Source organism: Porites lutea, chromosome 4 (assembly GCF_958299795.1).
Source record: "Porites lutea chromosome 4, jaPorLute2.1, whole genome shotgun sequence".
NCBI lineage: Eukaryota > Metazoa > Cnidaria > Anthozoa > Scleractinia > Poritidae > Porites > Porites lutea.
This window is the reverse complement of record NC_133204.1, coordinates 2290001-2304558: the sequence shown is the minus strand read 5'-3', so window position 1 is coordinate 2304558 and position 14558 is coordinate 2290001. Positions and strand designations below refer to the sequence as shown.

Genomic DNA, 14558 nt, shown 5'->3' with positions numbered 1-14558 from the left:
GAGGTGCCCGAAGATCAGATCGATGCCCTGTTGGACTCGGTGGGGCTCGACTTTAACCAATTGACCGATTACATCGGCCGACGTCCCCCGTCGCCCACGCTCACTGCCCGTCAAATCGACGTCATGGAACAGATTGCCCGAGGGAATTTTCCGCCCGGGCAGATGGAGAACCTGTTGACGTCCGTGGGTCTCACCAAGGATCAATTGAACCAATATATTACCAACCGTCCCCCGACACCCCGGACCCCTTCACCAGCCCCGGCACCGCGAGGACGAGGTCGAGGTCGAGGCCGAGGACGAGGACGAGGTCGAGGTCGAGGCCGGGGACGCGGCGGGGTGCCACCCGGAGGGGGTGGCGGGGGCGACGATGGAGGCCCGCCCGGCGGCGGGGGCCGTCGTGGCCGTGGGCGTGGGCGTGGCACACCCCCTCGACGAGCACGGATGAATCAAGACGAATTACGACGTCAGATGGATCTGTTGGCCGAAGATGCTCGTCAACGGTCGGTGGGGCGCCGCATTGCCGGCATCACGCACACCAATACCGTCACCACGGTCTACAAGGATGGAGGCGAACCCGAAGTCTATCGCACCTCGTCGCGTTTGTCCACCCCCAACACGGTATAAAAAACAGCCTCAGTTCCTTACCCCATCACTTCGCATCATGGTCCGACGCGGACGGAGACGACGACGACGACGCTACTACCAACGAGGGGGAATTTTACCCTTTCTCATCCCTCTCGCCATGGCCGCCGAGAAGGCCGCCGTGAAGGCCGCGCGCAAGAAACGCCTGGGGAAAATCTCTTGGTAGTAGGTGCAAGCGAACCAGCGCCACCGAATGTTCAAGATGACCGGGGCCAAGTAATCCTATAAAGACACCCTCGAACGTGTGTCCCAGGGAACACGACACCATGGTGCGACGCCTACAACGACAACTGCCCTTTTTGCGGAGCGTGTTGCGAGAAGCCGACCAGCACGTGCGACGGGAACGATTGCAGCATGCCAATGCCGATCAAGTCAATGCCATCAGTGAATTGGTGATGAACACCTTGAAAGGGAATGTGACCGTCCCGCCTCGACTCTTGGATCAGTTGCGTCCGCACAAGCAGGCCTTGCGCGAGATGGCGCGTCGCAAGCATTCCATAAAACGGCGACGGCACGTCATGATGGCTCAAACTGGGGCGGGTGTGTGGCACGCCTTGGATCGCGTGTGTCGTCATTGCCTGTCAAGATGAGTCACGGGCCGTACCAGAAAAAGTACCTGGTGTCCCCAGCGGACATGGAACAACTGGTGGACCATTACAAAGGCACGTTGATGGAGAATTCGCGGTTGACGCATGCCGCGCGGTTGGCCGCCAAACAACACGTCTTGTTGGCTTCCCCCGAGATCCCGCCGGCCACCAAAAAGATCCGCCTCAAAGCCCTGGGACCCCAGGTGCGTCGAGCCACCAGACGCGTGCGGACCATGAACCTGCCGGCGGCCGGAGTGGCGGCGGGGGCCGACGACGACGACGACCAGTTTGCCCAAGGACCCATGGAGACCTTCTTGAAAACGCTTATAAAAAGCAGCACGCCCCAACCCAAGGCCACACCCAAAGGGAAACCTAAACCGAAAGTTCCACCCAAGCCGGCCTTCTCGGTCCCGTTACCGGCCGACGATTGGGAAGAGGAATTGGCCGCGCCCATTCCCAGTACGTCCAAGAGCAAAGGCACGTCGACCTTGAGCAAAGGCAAGTCCCCTGCTTCCACCCAGAAGAAAAAAATCCGCTTCAGTTATCATCTCCCCAAGGTGCCCAAAGAAACGCAGAAGTTGAAACGTCAACCCGGCTGGAGCGAGTGGGGTGAAAAGGTGCAGTGGAAACTCGATGGCAAGGACTACTAGACGCCGCCGCCGCGCGTCGCGCCGTGGACAGCGCCGCCGTCGCATGATCGGTCGTGGCTTGGACGTCCAAAAATGGTTGGGCAAGACAGGCATCGAATTTCATTGGCCGGGGTACCAATACATGGGCCCAGGCACCCATTTGGAGAAACGGCTGAAGCGCGGGGATCCCGGCATCAACCGGCTGGACCGCATTTCCAAACAGCACGATATTGATTATTCTCGGGCGCGCAATATCCAGGACAAGTGGAAAGCCGATGACAAGATGATTGGCGCCATTCAAGCCCTCCCGGGGAAAAAGACCTGGACCGAAGGCATAGTCAAAAAAATAATGCAAGCTAAACGTAAATTAAAACTGTAACCAAACATGTTTATTGTGACAAAGACTTGTATTTTCAAAAAGGCAGAGGTTGTATAAAGTAGAGTTCTAGCGACCTAATAAACATTACATTTCACACTATACAGTTTACATCTCAGTTTTTTCATCGCGTCACACTTGAAGATTGTCACACTTGAAGATAGTCCCTGGTTCCCGTCCTGGGCTCCTTAAGAGCATCCCTCAGCTTCCCAATTGATGGGTTCCGACCATTCGGGCGGCATCATCACGTACATGACTTCCGTGGCACCCAAACCCACATCTTTATCGGTGGGGCATTCACGTAACATGGTTTGGCACTGTTCACAACGACCGTACACTTTGAAGACAGGACGTACATGTATGTCGTCATCGGGGACAATGTCCGATTCAGTTAACAAGATTTTCAAGAAATCGAACGATGGATGAATCTTGATCGCTGTCGGTAGAGGCAGCATCTCCTTCGTCAACCCACAACATATCATCGCCCGTAATTCGATGGGTTCCGGGGGCGGGAGGGTCTTGGTCTCCATGTTGTATTTGGTGAGGTAAGAAAAAATGCCCAACAGTCGCTTGCTGATCTTGTCGGAATTGCCCGTCGTCAAACATCGGAGGAGCGCCGGCAGTTCCTTCTTCATCAGGGTAAAGTGCCACGAGGGGTTGGGTAAACAGTGTTGTCCGTGCCTGAAGACGGGCCCGGTAATTCTGTCATGGCAATAGGGACAAAGGACCAAACAATTCTTGGACAGCAAAAAGCCAAACCAAGCACGCACACAGCTGTGATGTATGGACCGGCCACAGCAGGGCATGTACTGAACATCGGAGGGTTCGAGCTCCTTTCGACTGACTCCCAAGGAAACGAGCGTCTGGTCCACCAAGTACCGTCGAAAGATACTTCCCACGCAAACTACGCAGCAGCCATCCCGTGACCCCATTTGATGAACGAGGCCTGCCGGACTACCTCGACTCTTTATACCTTCCCTACCTAGTTCCAGACTCCCCCCTTTAGGCCCCCAAAACCCGGGGGGGTACCCCCCCCATCCCCCCTGGGTTCCCCCTTCCCAAGAGGGCTTCTGGGACGCCCTCTTGGGAAAACGACCTTCTCCTTATAAAAAGAGCCCTCAACCCTTCAGCACTTCATCGTATTCCGGGCTTCGCTCGAGTCCGATGCGCTCGAATTGGCCGAGACAAAACCGGGAGCCTCCTCCTCCTGTGGAGCCGTCGTCACATCCTGCTAAGCCGTTTTCATTCTCTTTGAAAGAAGAAGCTGTCTCTTCAGGAGAAGTTGCAGACCTCGAAAAGTGAATGATCCTCTCCAAGGCTTGCCACGCCTTAGTTGCCTTTGTCTTGTACATCTCCCTCATTTGCTTGGTGCGCCCATTTAGTTCCCTCCATGCCTTTGGAACAGAGACAAATAGCCAAGCCATAATTCTGTCGTGGAAACAGACGCCTTTGGGAGTTGGTACCTGGATTCCAGCCTCTACGACAAGTTTCTTCGTCACTACTTTCGTCATCCCTTTGTGTTCTCTGTACTTTGTTCCTCCAACGATGGCAGATGGCAGACTTCCAAGCTTGTCCTGTACTGCTACCGTCTTGAACAATCCCGTGGAAGACTGTTTAACTGCTGTTGACGTTCTCCCGTCTGATCCCACGATTACCGCCGCCTTGAATGATTCGGATGAAGATGCCGCTTGTTTGGAGGTTCTGGAAGCCTTGGAAGATCCGGTCCAAGCGGCCCTAAATGATAGCGCTGAAGAGGCGGCTTGCCTAGAGGCTCTCCAAGCCGCCGAAGCCGACCCATTGCCTTTAGAATTTGAACTCGTACCGCACGTGGATCGTCGAGTCCGCAAATTTGGACTGCATCGCCGTGTGTTTACCACGCGCCTCGTCCAACGGGGAGGTGCCCTTCGTCCCGAACTGATTCCGCGAGACCAGCTTCCATCTTTGTTGGATCAAGCCCTCCAGATCGCCATCCAGCGCCAAGTGTTGGACCAGCCGGGGGTGCACGAGAATGATCACTTAATGATCAATATGTCCAGCAACAGACTACAGCACGCCTACCAGTCTTCCCGAGTCAGAGTCCGTGATTGGCTCCAAGACACCGAACCCGCCCAAATGATGATGCAACAACTAAGTAACATTCTCAACTCCAACGAGAACTTTGCCATCGATGATAGCTTCCATATAGAAGTCAGTCATATCCGAGACAGTGGAGTCGGGTCAGGCAGTCGCGGTCAACGGCCCGGCACCCATCCCATTGAACAGTTGTTAAAAAACAAAACAAGTGTCGTACGTATTGAAAACAAGGATGACTTGTGCTGTGCCCGAGCATTGGTCACCGCCAAAGCGTACCGAGATTGGGGATCCCGTGACAGCCAGTACCGACACATTGTAATGGGACGGCCCCTTCAAGAAACCCTCGCCCGCCAACTACACAGACGTGCCCGTGTGCCCGAAGGCCCTTGTGGCCTAGGAGAACTGAACTTATTTCAAATTGTATTAGCCGACTACCAAATTGTGGTGGTGTCCGCCGACCATGGGTACCAACTGATCTTCAAAGGCCCTCGCCAACCCGAGGACAAACTCCTCTGCCTCATCAAAGTCCAGGACCATTACCATGTATGTCATTCGTTGAGTGGCTTCTTTGGCAAAGGTTACTTTTGCCTCGACTGTGAAAAATCCTTTAACAGCAACGATTTGCAACATCACCGCTGCCCAGGCCGGAAATGTGCCAGTTGCCACCAAGCCCATTGCCGCGACTTTTCCACAGCAGCTGGCCCGGCCATCGTCCTATGCCGAGACTGCAAGCGCTTCTTTTTCGGCGCCGACTGCCTCCTGAACCACCAGACGCATACCAGTGCGGGGCGTGTAGCGCCCGTTCCCCAAGCATCCCTCTGCAGTACCCACAAGCGTTGCCCCAACTGCCAGACATTGTGCAAAGGCCTCCTAACCGTCCAACGACACAAATGCGGGTACGGCAAATGCCCGTCCTGTAAAGAACAGGTGCCCACAGACACCCATCGATGTTACATACAGCCGATCGTAGAGCAGGCACGCCCCATTGGTCCACGCAGCCATCGTGGAGCCTCCGCCGGGTTGGCCACCCTCCAAGCCAATCTCCGTGAGGAAACCGAGCCTGATCCAGCCGAGCCCGATGAGACTACAACCGTCTTGCCCCATCCATTATTCCTCTACTTTGACATTGAAGCCCGCCAAGACACCGGCGAGCACGTGGCCAATTTACTGTGTGCGGAAACGTCCGAAAGTAATGAACAGTTTACCTTCAGGGGTGAATCCTGCATTGAGGCCTTCTTAGACTGGGCCCAAACCTTGACGCGGTCCCCTAACCCGCACGTCAAACGAAAAGTCATTTGCCTGGCCCACAATTTTAAAGGGTATGACAGTTACTTCATTTTGGAACAGTGTTACAAACAGTACCTGAAACCCGAGCAGTTAGTCAATGGGGCCAAAATTTTGTCTCTATCGTTGACGGACCTTCGCTTCCTCGACAGTTTGTCCTTCTTGCCAATGCCTTTGGCAGCGTTCCCCAAAGCCTTTGGATTACAAGAACTGAAAAAGGGGTTTTTCCCCCATTTTTTTAATACCCAAGACCACCAAGACTACATTGGCCCTATCCCAGCCCAAGATTACTATGACCCTCAAGGCATGTCACCTGCCAGAAAAGAGGAGTATATGCAGTGGCATGCAGAACGCCGGGCCGAACACTACGAGTTTAACTTCAGTGAGGAACTCCTTAGTTACTGCCAAAGTGATGTTCGCCTCCTCAAAGAAGGATGTACCAAATTTGCCGCCGAATTTGAACAACTAGCGGGGTTTAACCCGTTTGAACATTGTGTGACCATCGCCTCAGCCTGCAACCGATTTTTTCGCAAACATTGTTTGACCCCTCAGACCATTGCCTCGGAACCCATTCACGGCTGGCATCACAAAGGCAAACCTTATTCCCGGCCCGCCCTGGAATGGCTCTATTGGCAAGAGCACGTGGAACGAGAGGCCCGCCATGCGGCCATCACCCCCGACGAGTGGGACCACCATGACCTGATGGCCCAAGCCTATCCTGACTACCCTCATCCGTTTTTGGAAGAGGATTACATTCAGCATGCCAAAAACAAAGGTGAAATGACGCTCCTGATCGCCTGCCAGCCCATGCGCGTGGACGGGTACAATCCCACCACACGCACCGTCTACGAATTCCACGGTTGTTTTTTCCACGGGTGCCCTGCCTGTTTTCCGAACCGCCAAGCCCAGATCCGCATGCACCATGGCCAGACCATGCATGACCTGTACCTTCGCACCCAGGCGAGAGACCAAGCCATCGTCCAATCAGGGTACGCTCTCCAAACCATGTGGGAGTGCGAGTGGAAACGTCTCAAGGCCAGCCGCGAAGATATCCAAGGGTTCGTGGATGGGTTAGGGCTCGTAGACCGCCTAGAACCTCGAGATGCCTTTTATGGAGGGCGTACTGAAGCCGTGACCATGCATGCCGTGGCTGATCCTGACCAAGGTGAATCCATTCAGTACTTGGATTTTACCTCCCTGTACCCGTTTGTCAACAAGAGCTGCGTTTACCCGGTAGGCCATCCAGTCATCCTGACACAACTGGAGTCCACCGACCTGACGCCATACTTTGGTTTGGCCAAAGTCACCGTGCTGCCGCCGTATGGGTTGTACTTGCCCGTGCTGCCCTACAGAGCCCAAGGCAAATTACTCTTTCCCTTGTGCCGATCCTGCGTCGAAGCCGAATTGGCCAAACCCCTCTTAGAAAGGAGTCGTGACTGCCCTCACGCGGACAGAGATCGCGCTCTGACGGGTACGTGGACCACCATCGAATTGGAAGAAGCCCTTGCCCAAGGCTACGATGTATTACAAGTCCACGAGATCTGGCATTTTCCGCACACTTCGACCCAATTGTTCACCCAATACATCAACACCTTCCTCAAAATCAAACAGGAAGCCGATGGATGGCCAGCCAGCGTAGGTACAGATGCATTAAAACGACAGGAATACTTAGCAGCCTACCTGGAGCATGAAGGGGTCCAGTTAGAGTACGCGCAGATCGAGAAGAACCCCGCGAAACGAGCGTTAGCCAAATTGATGCTCAATAGTTTTTGGGGCAAATTTGGCCAGGCCAGCAACAAATCGCAAGTGGAAGCCATCTCCAGTCCAGCCAAGTTTCATCAACTGCTCAACCAAGACGATGTCCACATCCACGCCATCCGTGTGGTTAACGAAGAGATGTTAGAAATCGTCTATAATAAGATTGCAGAAGCCGCACCCATCCAACCTCACGTCAACATTTTTGTCGCCGCCTTTACCACCGCCCATGCCTGTCTGCATTTGTATCGTCAAGCCCTGTTCCTGTTACAGCCCCAGCAAGTTTTGTACATGGACACCGATTCCATCATTTACAAACATGCTCCAGGGCAACCCACCCTCGAAACGGGAGCGTACCTGGGCCAGTTCAAAAATGAATTAGACGAGGGAGATACCATCACGGAATTCGCCACGGCTGGTCCCAAAAATTACGGGTACCTCACTCGTCAAGGAAAAGTCGAGTGTAAAGTCCGAGGCTTTTCCCTCAATGCTCGCGGTCAAGAACAACTGAACTTTGACATTTTAAAACGCAATGTCCTCGACGAACTTCGGCATCCTCAAGCCCAGGCGAGATCCATTCCCATCTTCAACCCCCACAAGATCGTGCGGGATGACACAACCAAGCGACTCCAAACGAGGACCGAAATTAAGCGCTATCAGTTGGTGGCGAGCAAACGAGTGGTGGACCCCAGGACCTTTCATTCCTATCCGTATGGCTTCACTCCAGCACCACAAGACGGTACCTTCAGTGATAATGACAGTGTATTTTCCCTTTAACAAACACCATTAAACCTTTTTTGAACATTCTACCTTTTGGCGTCTTCGTTCTGCTCCTTTCACCGCCAGGCGCTCTAGTGAAAAGCCTTCTTCCGCCTACCATGTTCCTCCCCTTCCATAATCCTCTCCAAGGCCCCCGGCACATAACTCCTTGAAGTTGACCCCATACTGCGGACGAGTCGCCCTGCTTCGTATTCCATTCGCAACCCAAACCTCGGCTTCTTCTACGCACGGGACGTAATGTAAGGGGAGCACAAGGCCTTTTTTCATCGTTCTGCGGGTCCTTCTGCGCAGTTTCCTTTTCTTCTGCTGGCGGACTTGGAGTTTCACCCCCAGATACAGGGCTTTTTGGTGTTCCTGACTACTTGGAGAAAACGTTGTGTCAAGGTGTTCCATCTCCATTTCACCAGGATTGGCTTGTTCATTCCAAAGCGGCCCCTGCCAAAGATGTAAACGGCAACGGCTCTCACGGCAATGGCCCATTTTGAATCCTCCATGCAGGTCATTTTTTCTGGCAATCCATTCTCTCCATCTCCTCCAACAACATTCAAGTGTACCCCTTTCCATGTCAAACTTCAGCACTTCAAACAGCAACAGAGTGCAACTCCTTTGCAATCCAGGCCTGTTCTTGGAGTTCCTTTCGTAGTAATTTTCAGCCAACTTTCGTCCAACTCGATTTCTTTGCGCTGCTCCTTTTTGTCGGATACATCCATCTTGGAACCCTGCTGTACCTCCATGCGTCGATGATTTCCTTTCTCAGCTACCAGCTTTAAACCTCCTTGCAGGTGTAATAGGCCCTCTTCACACACCAACCTCTTCAACGATGCATTGGTTGCCAGTATCATTGTCAGTCCTGTTGGCGATCCAAAGGAGTTCCAGGGCAAGAGATTGGTTTCCTTTCCAGGTGGAATGTCAAGCTCGACGTCATGTTGATCATTAAGTGATCATTGTCGTGAACGCCCGGTTTTCCCTTGTTTGGTGCCGGTACGTGATGAACTTCATCTTCGTTGCCTTTCCCGTTCTTCTTTCTCTTGGAATGCCTGAATTCCCCAGCACCTCACCGACACCAAGCAATCAACCAGGACTACATCTCCCACATCCTCATCGCTGGTCCTCCTTTCGTGCTCTCCGTTCTGCTCCTCCACCCATTGCTTCTTCCTCACATGCCAGACCTTTCCCGTCTTTGATCAACGCGTAGCTTTGGAATGTGTCTCGACAATTTTGTCACCCCAATGTGTTGATGTCAAATGACCAATACAGTTCTACCAGCAGCCTACCAAAGGACCACCTCTCAAGGACAACGGATATAAACTCTACTGCCGTCAGAGTTTTTCCAAAACAGGTGCCAACCGACTAATTCCACGGCCACAAGCGTCTTCCCCGCTTCCCAACAAATAGCAGTAGCAGTAACAGTATCAGTAGACGAAGGCGTCATGAACTCTACCGCAACAAGGCTTTTTCCAGTTCCACGCATACTGCATCCACTTGTGCTAATTAGGCCACAGGGCGGCTTCATACAAGGCAACGGACAAGGCAACTTCCTTCGGATTCTCTGCGCTGCTCCTACTACTACTTCTCCGGATCTTAGAGGCATCCTTTTCTCCACCGGACAAACGTTGAGGCAATGGCGTTCACACTCTCCTGGGTTCTCCACCTCCACCACTCAAACAAACTGTTTTCCCTAAGGCGATCCTTCCTCCATGTCCATACCAAGCTCGTCCGCCACTCTTTCCTGCTTTTCTGCAGATTCCCCATACAAGACTTTGACGCCTCTACTCCACGGCTTTGCCCCATCGACCAAGGGTGCCTGTCCTGTTATTGTCCGGCAAAACTGGATCATCCATGATTAAGGCATCCACATCTTCGGTGTTGTTCTTCAAAACCTTCCGTCAGCCCAGCGACAATGAGTGAAGGTGGTGGCTCCTTCATGATACCCCCGCCCTCGAGCGGATAATACGCAGCGGGCCCAATAACCCGTTGCGGGGGACTGGGAATCCACATGCGCATGCGCCCTCGACCCTAACCCTTCCCACAAGGCACAACCCTCATCCCCAATAGATAACCCTAACTTTTCCACCACGCGCATGCGCCCTCGTGAATTGGTCTTACCACAAGGCCAAGACACAACCCTCCTCCACAAATAAAAACTCCACCCTAACCCTAACCTACTCGGGTTACAAGAGGCCCTCTAGCCCTAACCCTAACCCTAACCCTAACCTACTCGGGTTACAAGAGGCTCTCTAGCCCTAACCCTAACCCTAACCCTAACCTCTCCCTCTTCAGGTAAGTACAACCCACCCCTCCCCACATTTTTTATCGAGGACATTTCGTGACGCTTACATGAAGTAGTACCTGTGCCAAACCCGCCCCCCTTACTACTTATACACCATAAGAATAAGAGCATGAACTGCAGAATGATTGGAACGAAAACCAAATTGTTGATTGATCGTGAAGAAGATAGATGATTGTTCAAAGTATTTAATTAGTCTATTATACATTAGTCTTTCAAGAATCTTATTGAATATAGATAATAGTGAGACTGGACGATAAGTAGATGCCATAAGAGGTGAGCCTTTTTTATAAACTGAAATAACCTTTTTCACTTTAAAATGATCCGGAACAACACCTGATTTCAAGGAGCAATTAAAAATTATTGCAAGAGGGTAAGAAAATAATATAATTTTTTTAACACTTTCAAAAGGACTACTGGGATACTGAAGGGTCCATTTGCCTTTTTGCAATTTAAAGTATTTGTAATATCTATAATTTCAAAGTTAGTTACTGGTGAGAGAAAAAAAAACTCGAACTGCGAGCATTATCAAGGTAAACTGTGTGTGTACATGTCCCACAATTTGCTATCTCAGCTGCTAACCTTGAGCCAATGGTTGCAAAATAATTATTAAATTCATTTGCTATTTTTTTGGGATCAGTTATCTATTGATCATCCTTAACAAGTTTATTGGCCCTGAAGGAGTCTTTTTTCTTAAGTGATACAAGTTGCGTTATACCTTTCCAAAGATTTTTTACATTACTTTGGTTAGCTTTTATATAGTTCTGTATGAGGATTTAGTTCTAATAAAGTGTCTGTACAGAATATTATTATTGTCAGTTGATTTCCTTAGCCCCTTATTTATCTAGGGTTTAGAGTAAATTTAACTTAAATAGCTGAAAAGTCATTTAAAACAGAGTCGTCGTTCAACCTAGAGAAGTCTCGTACAACGATTTTGTCCTTTGATAATTAAATAGACGTCCGTTAATAATTAAAAAATTGGGTAGGTGATCAGAGAGATCATAAACTACATTGCCACTAACAGTATCAAAATCAATTGAATTAAAAAATATATTGTGAATCAAAGGAGCAGTGGGATGTATTACTCTAGTTGGCTTCACAATATGAGGCCCAAAAACACTTGTACTCATAGTATTTACAAACTCCTCAGTGGGTTTGTGGATTTAAAAATTTAAAAGATCAACATTGATATATACAAATATATGCAAACCGCCGCCTGGTTAGCTCAGTTGGGAGAGCACCGGTCTGCCAAGCGGGAGGTCGAGGGTTCAAACTCCGGCCGGACCAACACTCAGGGTCTTTAAAAATAACTGAGAAGAGAGTGCTGCCTTTGTAATGACATCTGCAAATGGTTAGACTTTCTAGTCTTCTTGGATAAGGACGAAAAACCGTAGGTCCCGTCTCAGAGCAATTTCACTGATTTATTCTTGTGGGACGTAAAAGAATCCACATCACTATTCGAAAAGAGTAGGGGTCGTAGACCCCGTTGGTGTGGCCAACCTTTACAGGTTGTGGGATTGGGTAGGGATGGCACCTCGCATGGGACCTGAGTCCCGTTCGTGCACATTCCCTCTGGGCAGGACTGTGTCCAGAAAAGCTGGTAAATAAATAGATATCACCCGATAGAGCACATAGTTTGCTTTCCTTATTTACAATATGAATATTTGAATAGATCTTTTTTAGGAATGTGTCTAGATTTTCACTTAGATACCTTACCCGTAATACGTCCTATGGTAAGATTATCTTTCCGGTAATCTCCCTGGTACATATCCATATTGAAGCGTATGGATAGTCTCTTGCCGTCAATAATGTTATTATTGTCCATTGAATTCTGAAGCTCTCTGATGAAACGCGAGTCGTTTGAAGTGTGCCATCGAATATTCGACAAAACTGATTGATACGCTGCCCCGTGGGTATAATCGTCGTTTCGTTTAGTGACCATTTTTTTCCAGAGATATTGATACGGAACTGGCGTATAATCAGCAGAAAACAGGTTTCCAACGCTAATTCTCCATCCCCAAATTTCCGAGAAACCCGCCTCGGGATCGAAGTCGACCAATTTTGCAAGCGTTTTGTTGCCTCCATCTGAGAAAAAATAATAATAATAAAGTCAAGTGAGCAAATTTATTTATTCTATTGTTTTTTTTGTGAAAATTTTGGCCTATTTGGCCAGAACACGATTTTGATTCCAGAAGAGGAAATTGACTATCAGTACTATAATGCTAACAATTATTACCCATTATCCATGCTCCTATGAGTGGTTCAGAACTTTTGTGGCCCTCATCTTCTTCTACGCAGTGGCCATCAGTATAGCATACTTGAGTTACCGAGCCAGTCACGCTCCACTCGCCACTACCCTTCGGGTTCCAATTCTCCAAATCTCGTATGAGATCCGCGGCAGTGAATCTGTCCGTGTCGAAGTTGAGTGGGTTATTGTTTACGGTAGAAACATCAGCGCGAAATGTACCACTGAAGTGAAGATGCGGCCACAACAGGTAACTAGTAAACGGGTCTTCAGAAACAGCATTATCTGGCAGAAATAAATAAAGAAGGGCTGAAAGAGATTACTTTATCAATAATGCTCAGCAGGAGAATTTCATCAGTTTCGCTCTTAGTTCAGGAAATATCGAGCACTGAGTGGCAAGAGTTAAAAAGAGAGTTTTTTCATTTAAAGAATACCTTACCCGAGTTAATGGAAATTAAGAAAAAGGAAGCAAAAAGGAAAAAAAGACACACGCAAAAAAAAACACGCTTATATAGTACAAATAGACAAATACAAAGATAAACACACACGAAGCTATTACAACAATACAGTTACCTAGTATGTAAATTACAATGACTTCACTTTTAAGTTTAAACTTAAGCTGAAAATTACTCGTGACATCACTTATTCTAAAAAAAAACGCTAATTAACTTTTTCCAATTTTTAAGATGATTGTTTAATTTGTCTCTTTTCCTGGCAATATGGAGTTCGATGTTATAAATACACCTTGTCCTGGCAATGAAATCCTGAAGAGAAGGCATACCATTCTGGTATTCCGAGAGTAAATATAAAACTTACCCAGAAGCAAAATTTGGTTAAACAGGGTGTCCTCTGCAACATCGAACTTATCAAAAATGACATCATCGTCTTTAAGGTTATCAACAAAGATGTTATAACCGCGCAGCCAGGACAAGGCATGTTTCTTAAAATTAGACGATAATTTACAGGAAAGAGTAAATGTTCTATGGATTCCAGCTCTGTTTGGCAGAAAGCACAGGTCGGCGAATTAATATTTTAAACTGAAATTCTCTAAGTTTCGATTCTAATGTCGTGCGAAAAGATAGCGAATAAACACTTTTCCAATCAATATCCCTGTTGGGATACTTTGCAGCTAACTTTACTTTCAGCATCAGTTTGTTTTTTCGCCAGGAAAAGCCGGTAGATTTGTTTTTGAGGAAGTAGCAAGAACTGGAACCAAATTGTTACTTATTAGAATAGCTGCAGTGAATCCGGAAGTGGATCCATCACGGGTGTAGTAGTTTCCCTTTTAATTGTCAATCGTCAACTGGCAGGCGTAGAGTTAATAGCGGAGCTCCTTTGCGCGAAGCGCGAGCGGCGGAGCCCCATTGTTGAGATAAGTTGACAAGAAAATTGAGTTATGACGCAGCGGACGCCCGAACGACCGTCCGTACACCCACCGCGTGTAAGCCGATGCCAAATGTCAGGTTATTTTGGCGGGAAAGCGTATGGCCACCTGCTTCTTGTCAAGCAGACACAACTAAAGAGCCAACAAAGACGAAAACGGAAAGCGGAAAATGTTTCTATATCCGTGTTGTCTAAAGTGTTAAGCCTAGATTAATTGTCATGTCCACAAAATTGGAATGTAGAGAGAGAGAAAGACAGAGAAAAAGAGAAAGTAGAGCGACAGGCCAGCGAAACTCAGTCAACGAGAAGAGGAGCTAGAGCGAGAGACAAAAAACAAAAGGAGACATTTATTGTTGGAGGAATAACATGAAATTTTGTAGCGGCGGGATGCTAGCGGCCACCATGGTGAAAATTAGTTACAGAGAAAAAAAAAGTGAACAAGAACACTTCCGACATTTCCTCCATAAAACGTGCAACTTGGAAATTTCCGTAAGTTTCAGGTTGCAGTCGTGCAAAA

The 14558-nt window shown here is 49.1% G+C and overlaps 2 protein-coding genes across 2 annotated transcripts in view; both read right to left on the bottom strand.

Annotated features, from left to right (window-relative positions):
* Positions 1-14558, bottom strand: part of LOC140933165 (uncharacterized) — a 115971-nt gene that overhangs the window by 62412 nt on the left and 39001 nt on the right. The gene's annotated exons all lie outside the window — the stretch shown is intronic.
* The window catches only part of LOC140933162 (uncharacterized), a 69375-nt gene that overhangs the window by 38844 nt on the left and 15973 nt on the right, over positions 1-14558 (bottom strand). Inside the window, exons 2-3 of the mRNA XM_073382677.1 lie at positions 12650-12943; positions 12130-12498 (exon numbers count right to left, since the gene is read on the bottom strand). Coding sequence (XP_073238778.1) covers positions 12130-12498; positions 12650-12943 — 663 coding nt within the window. The remainder of the gene's footprint in view (positions 1-12129; positions 12499-12649; positions 12944-14558) is intronic.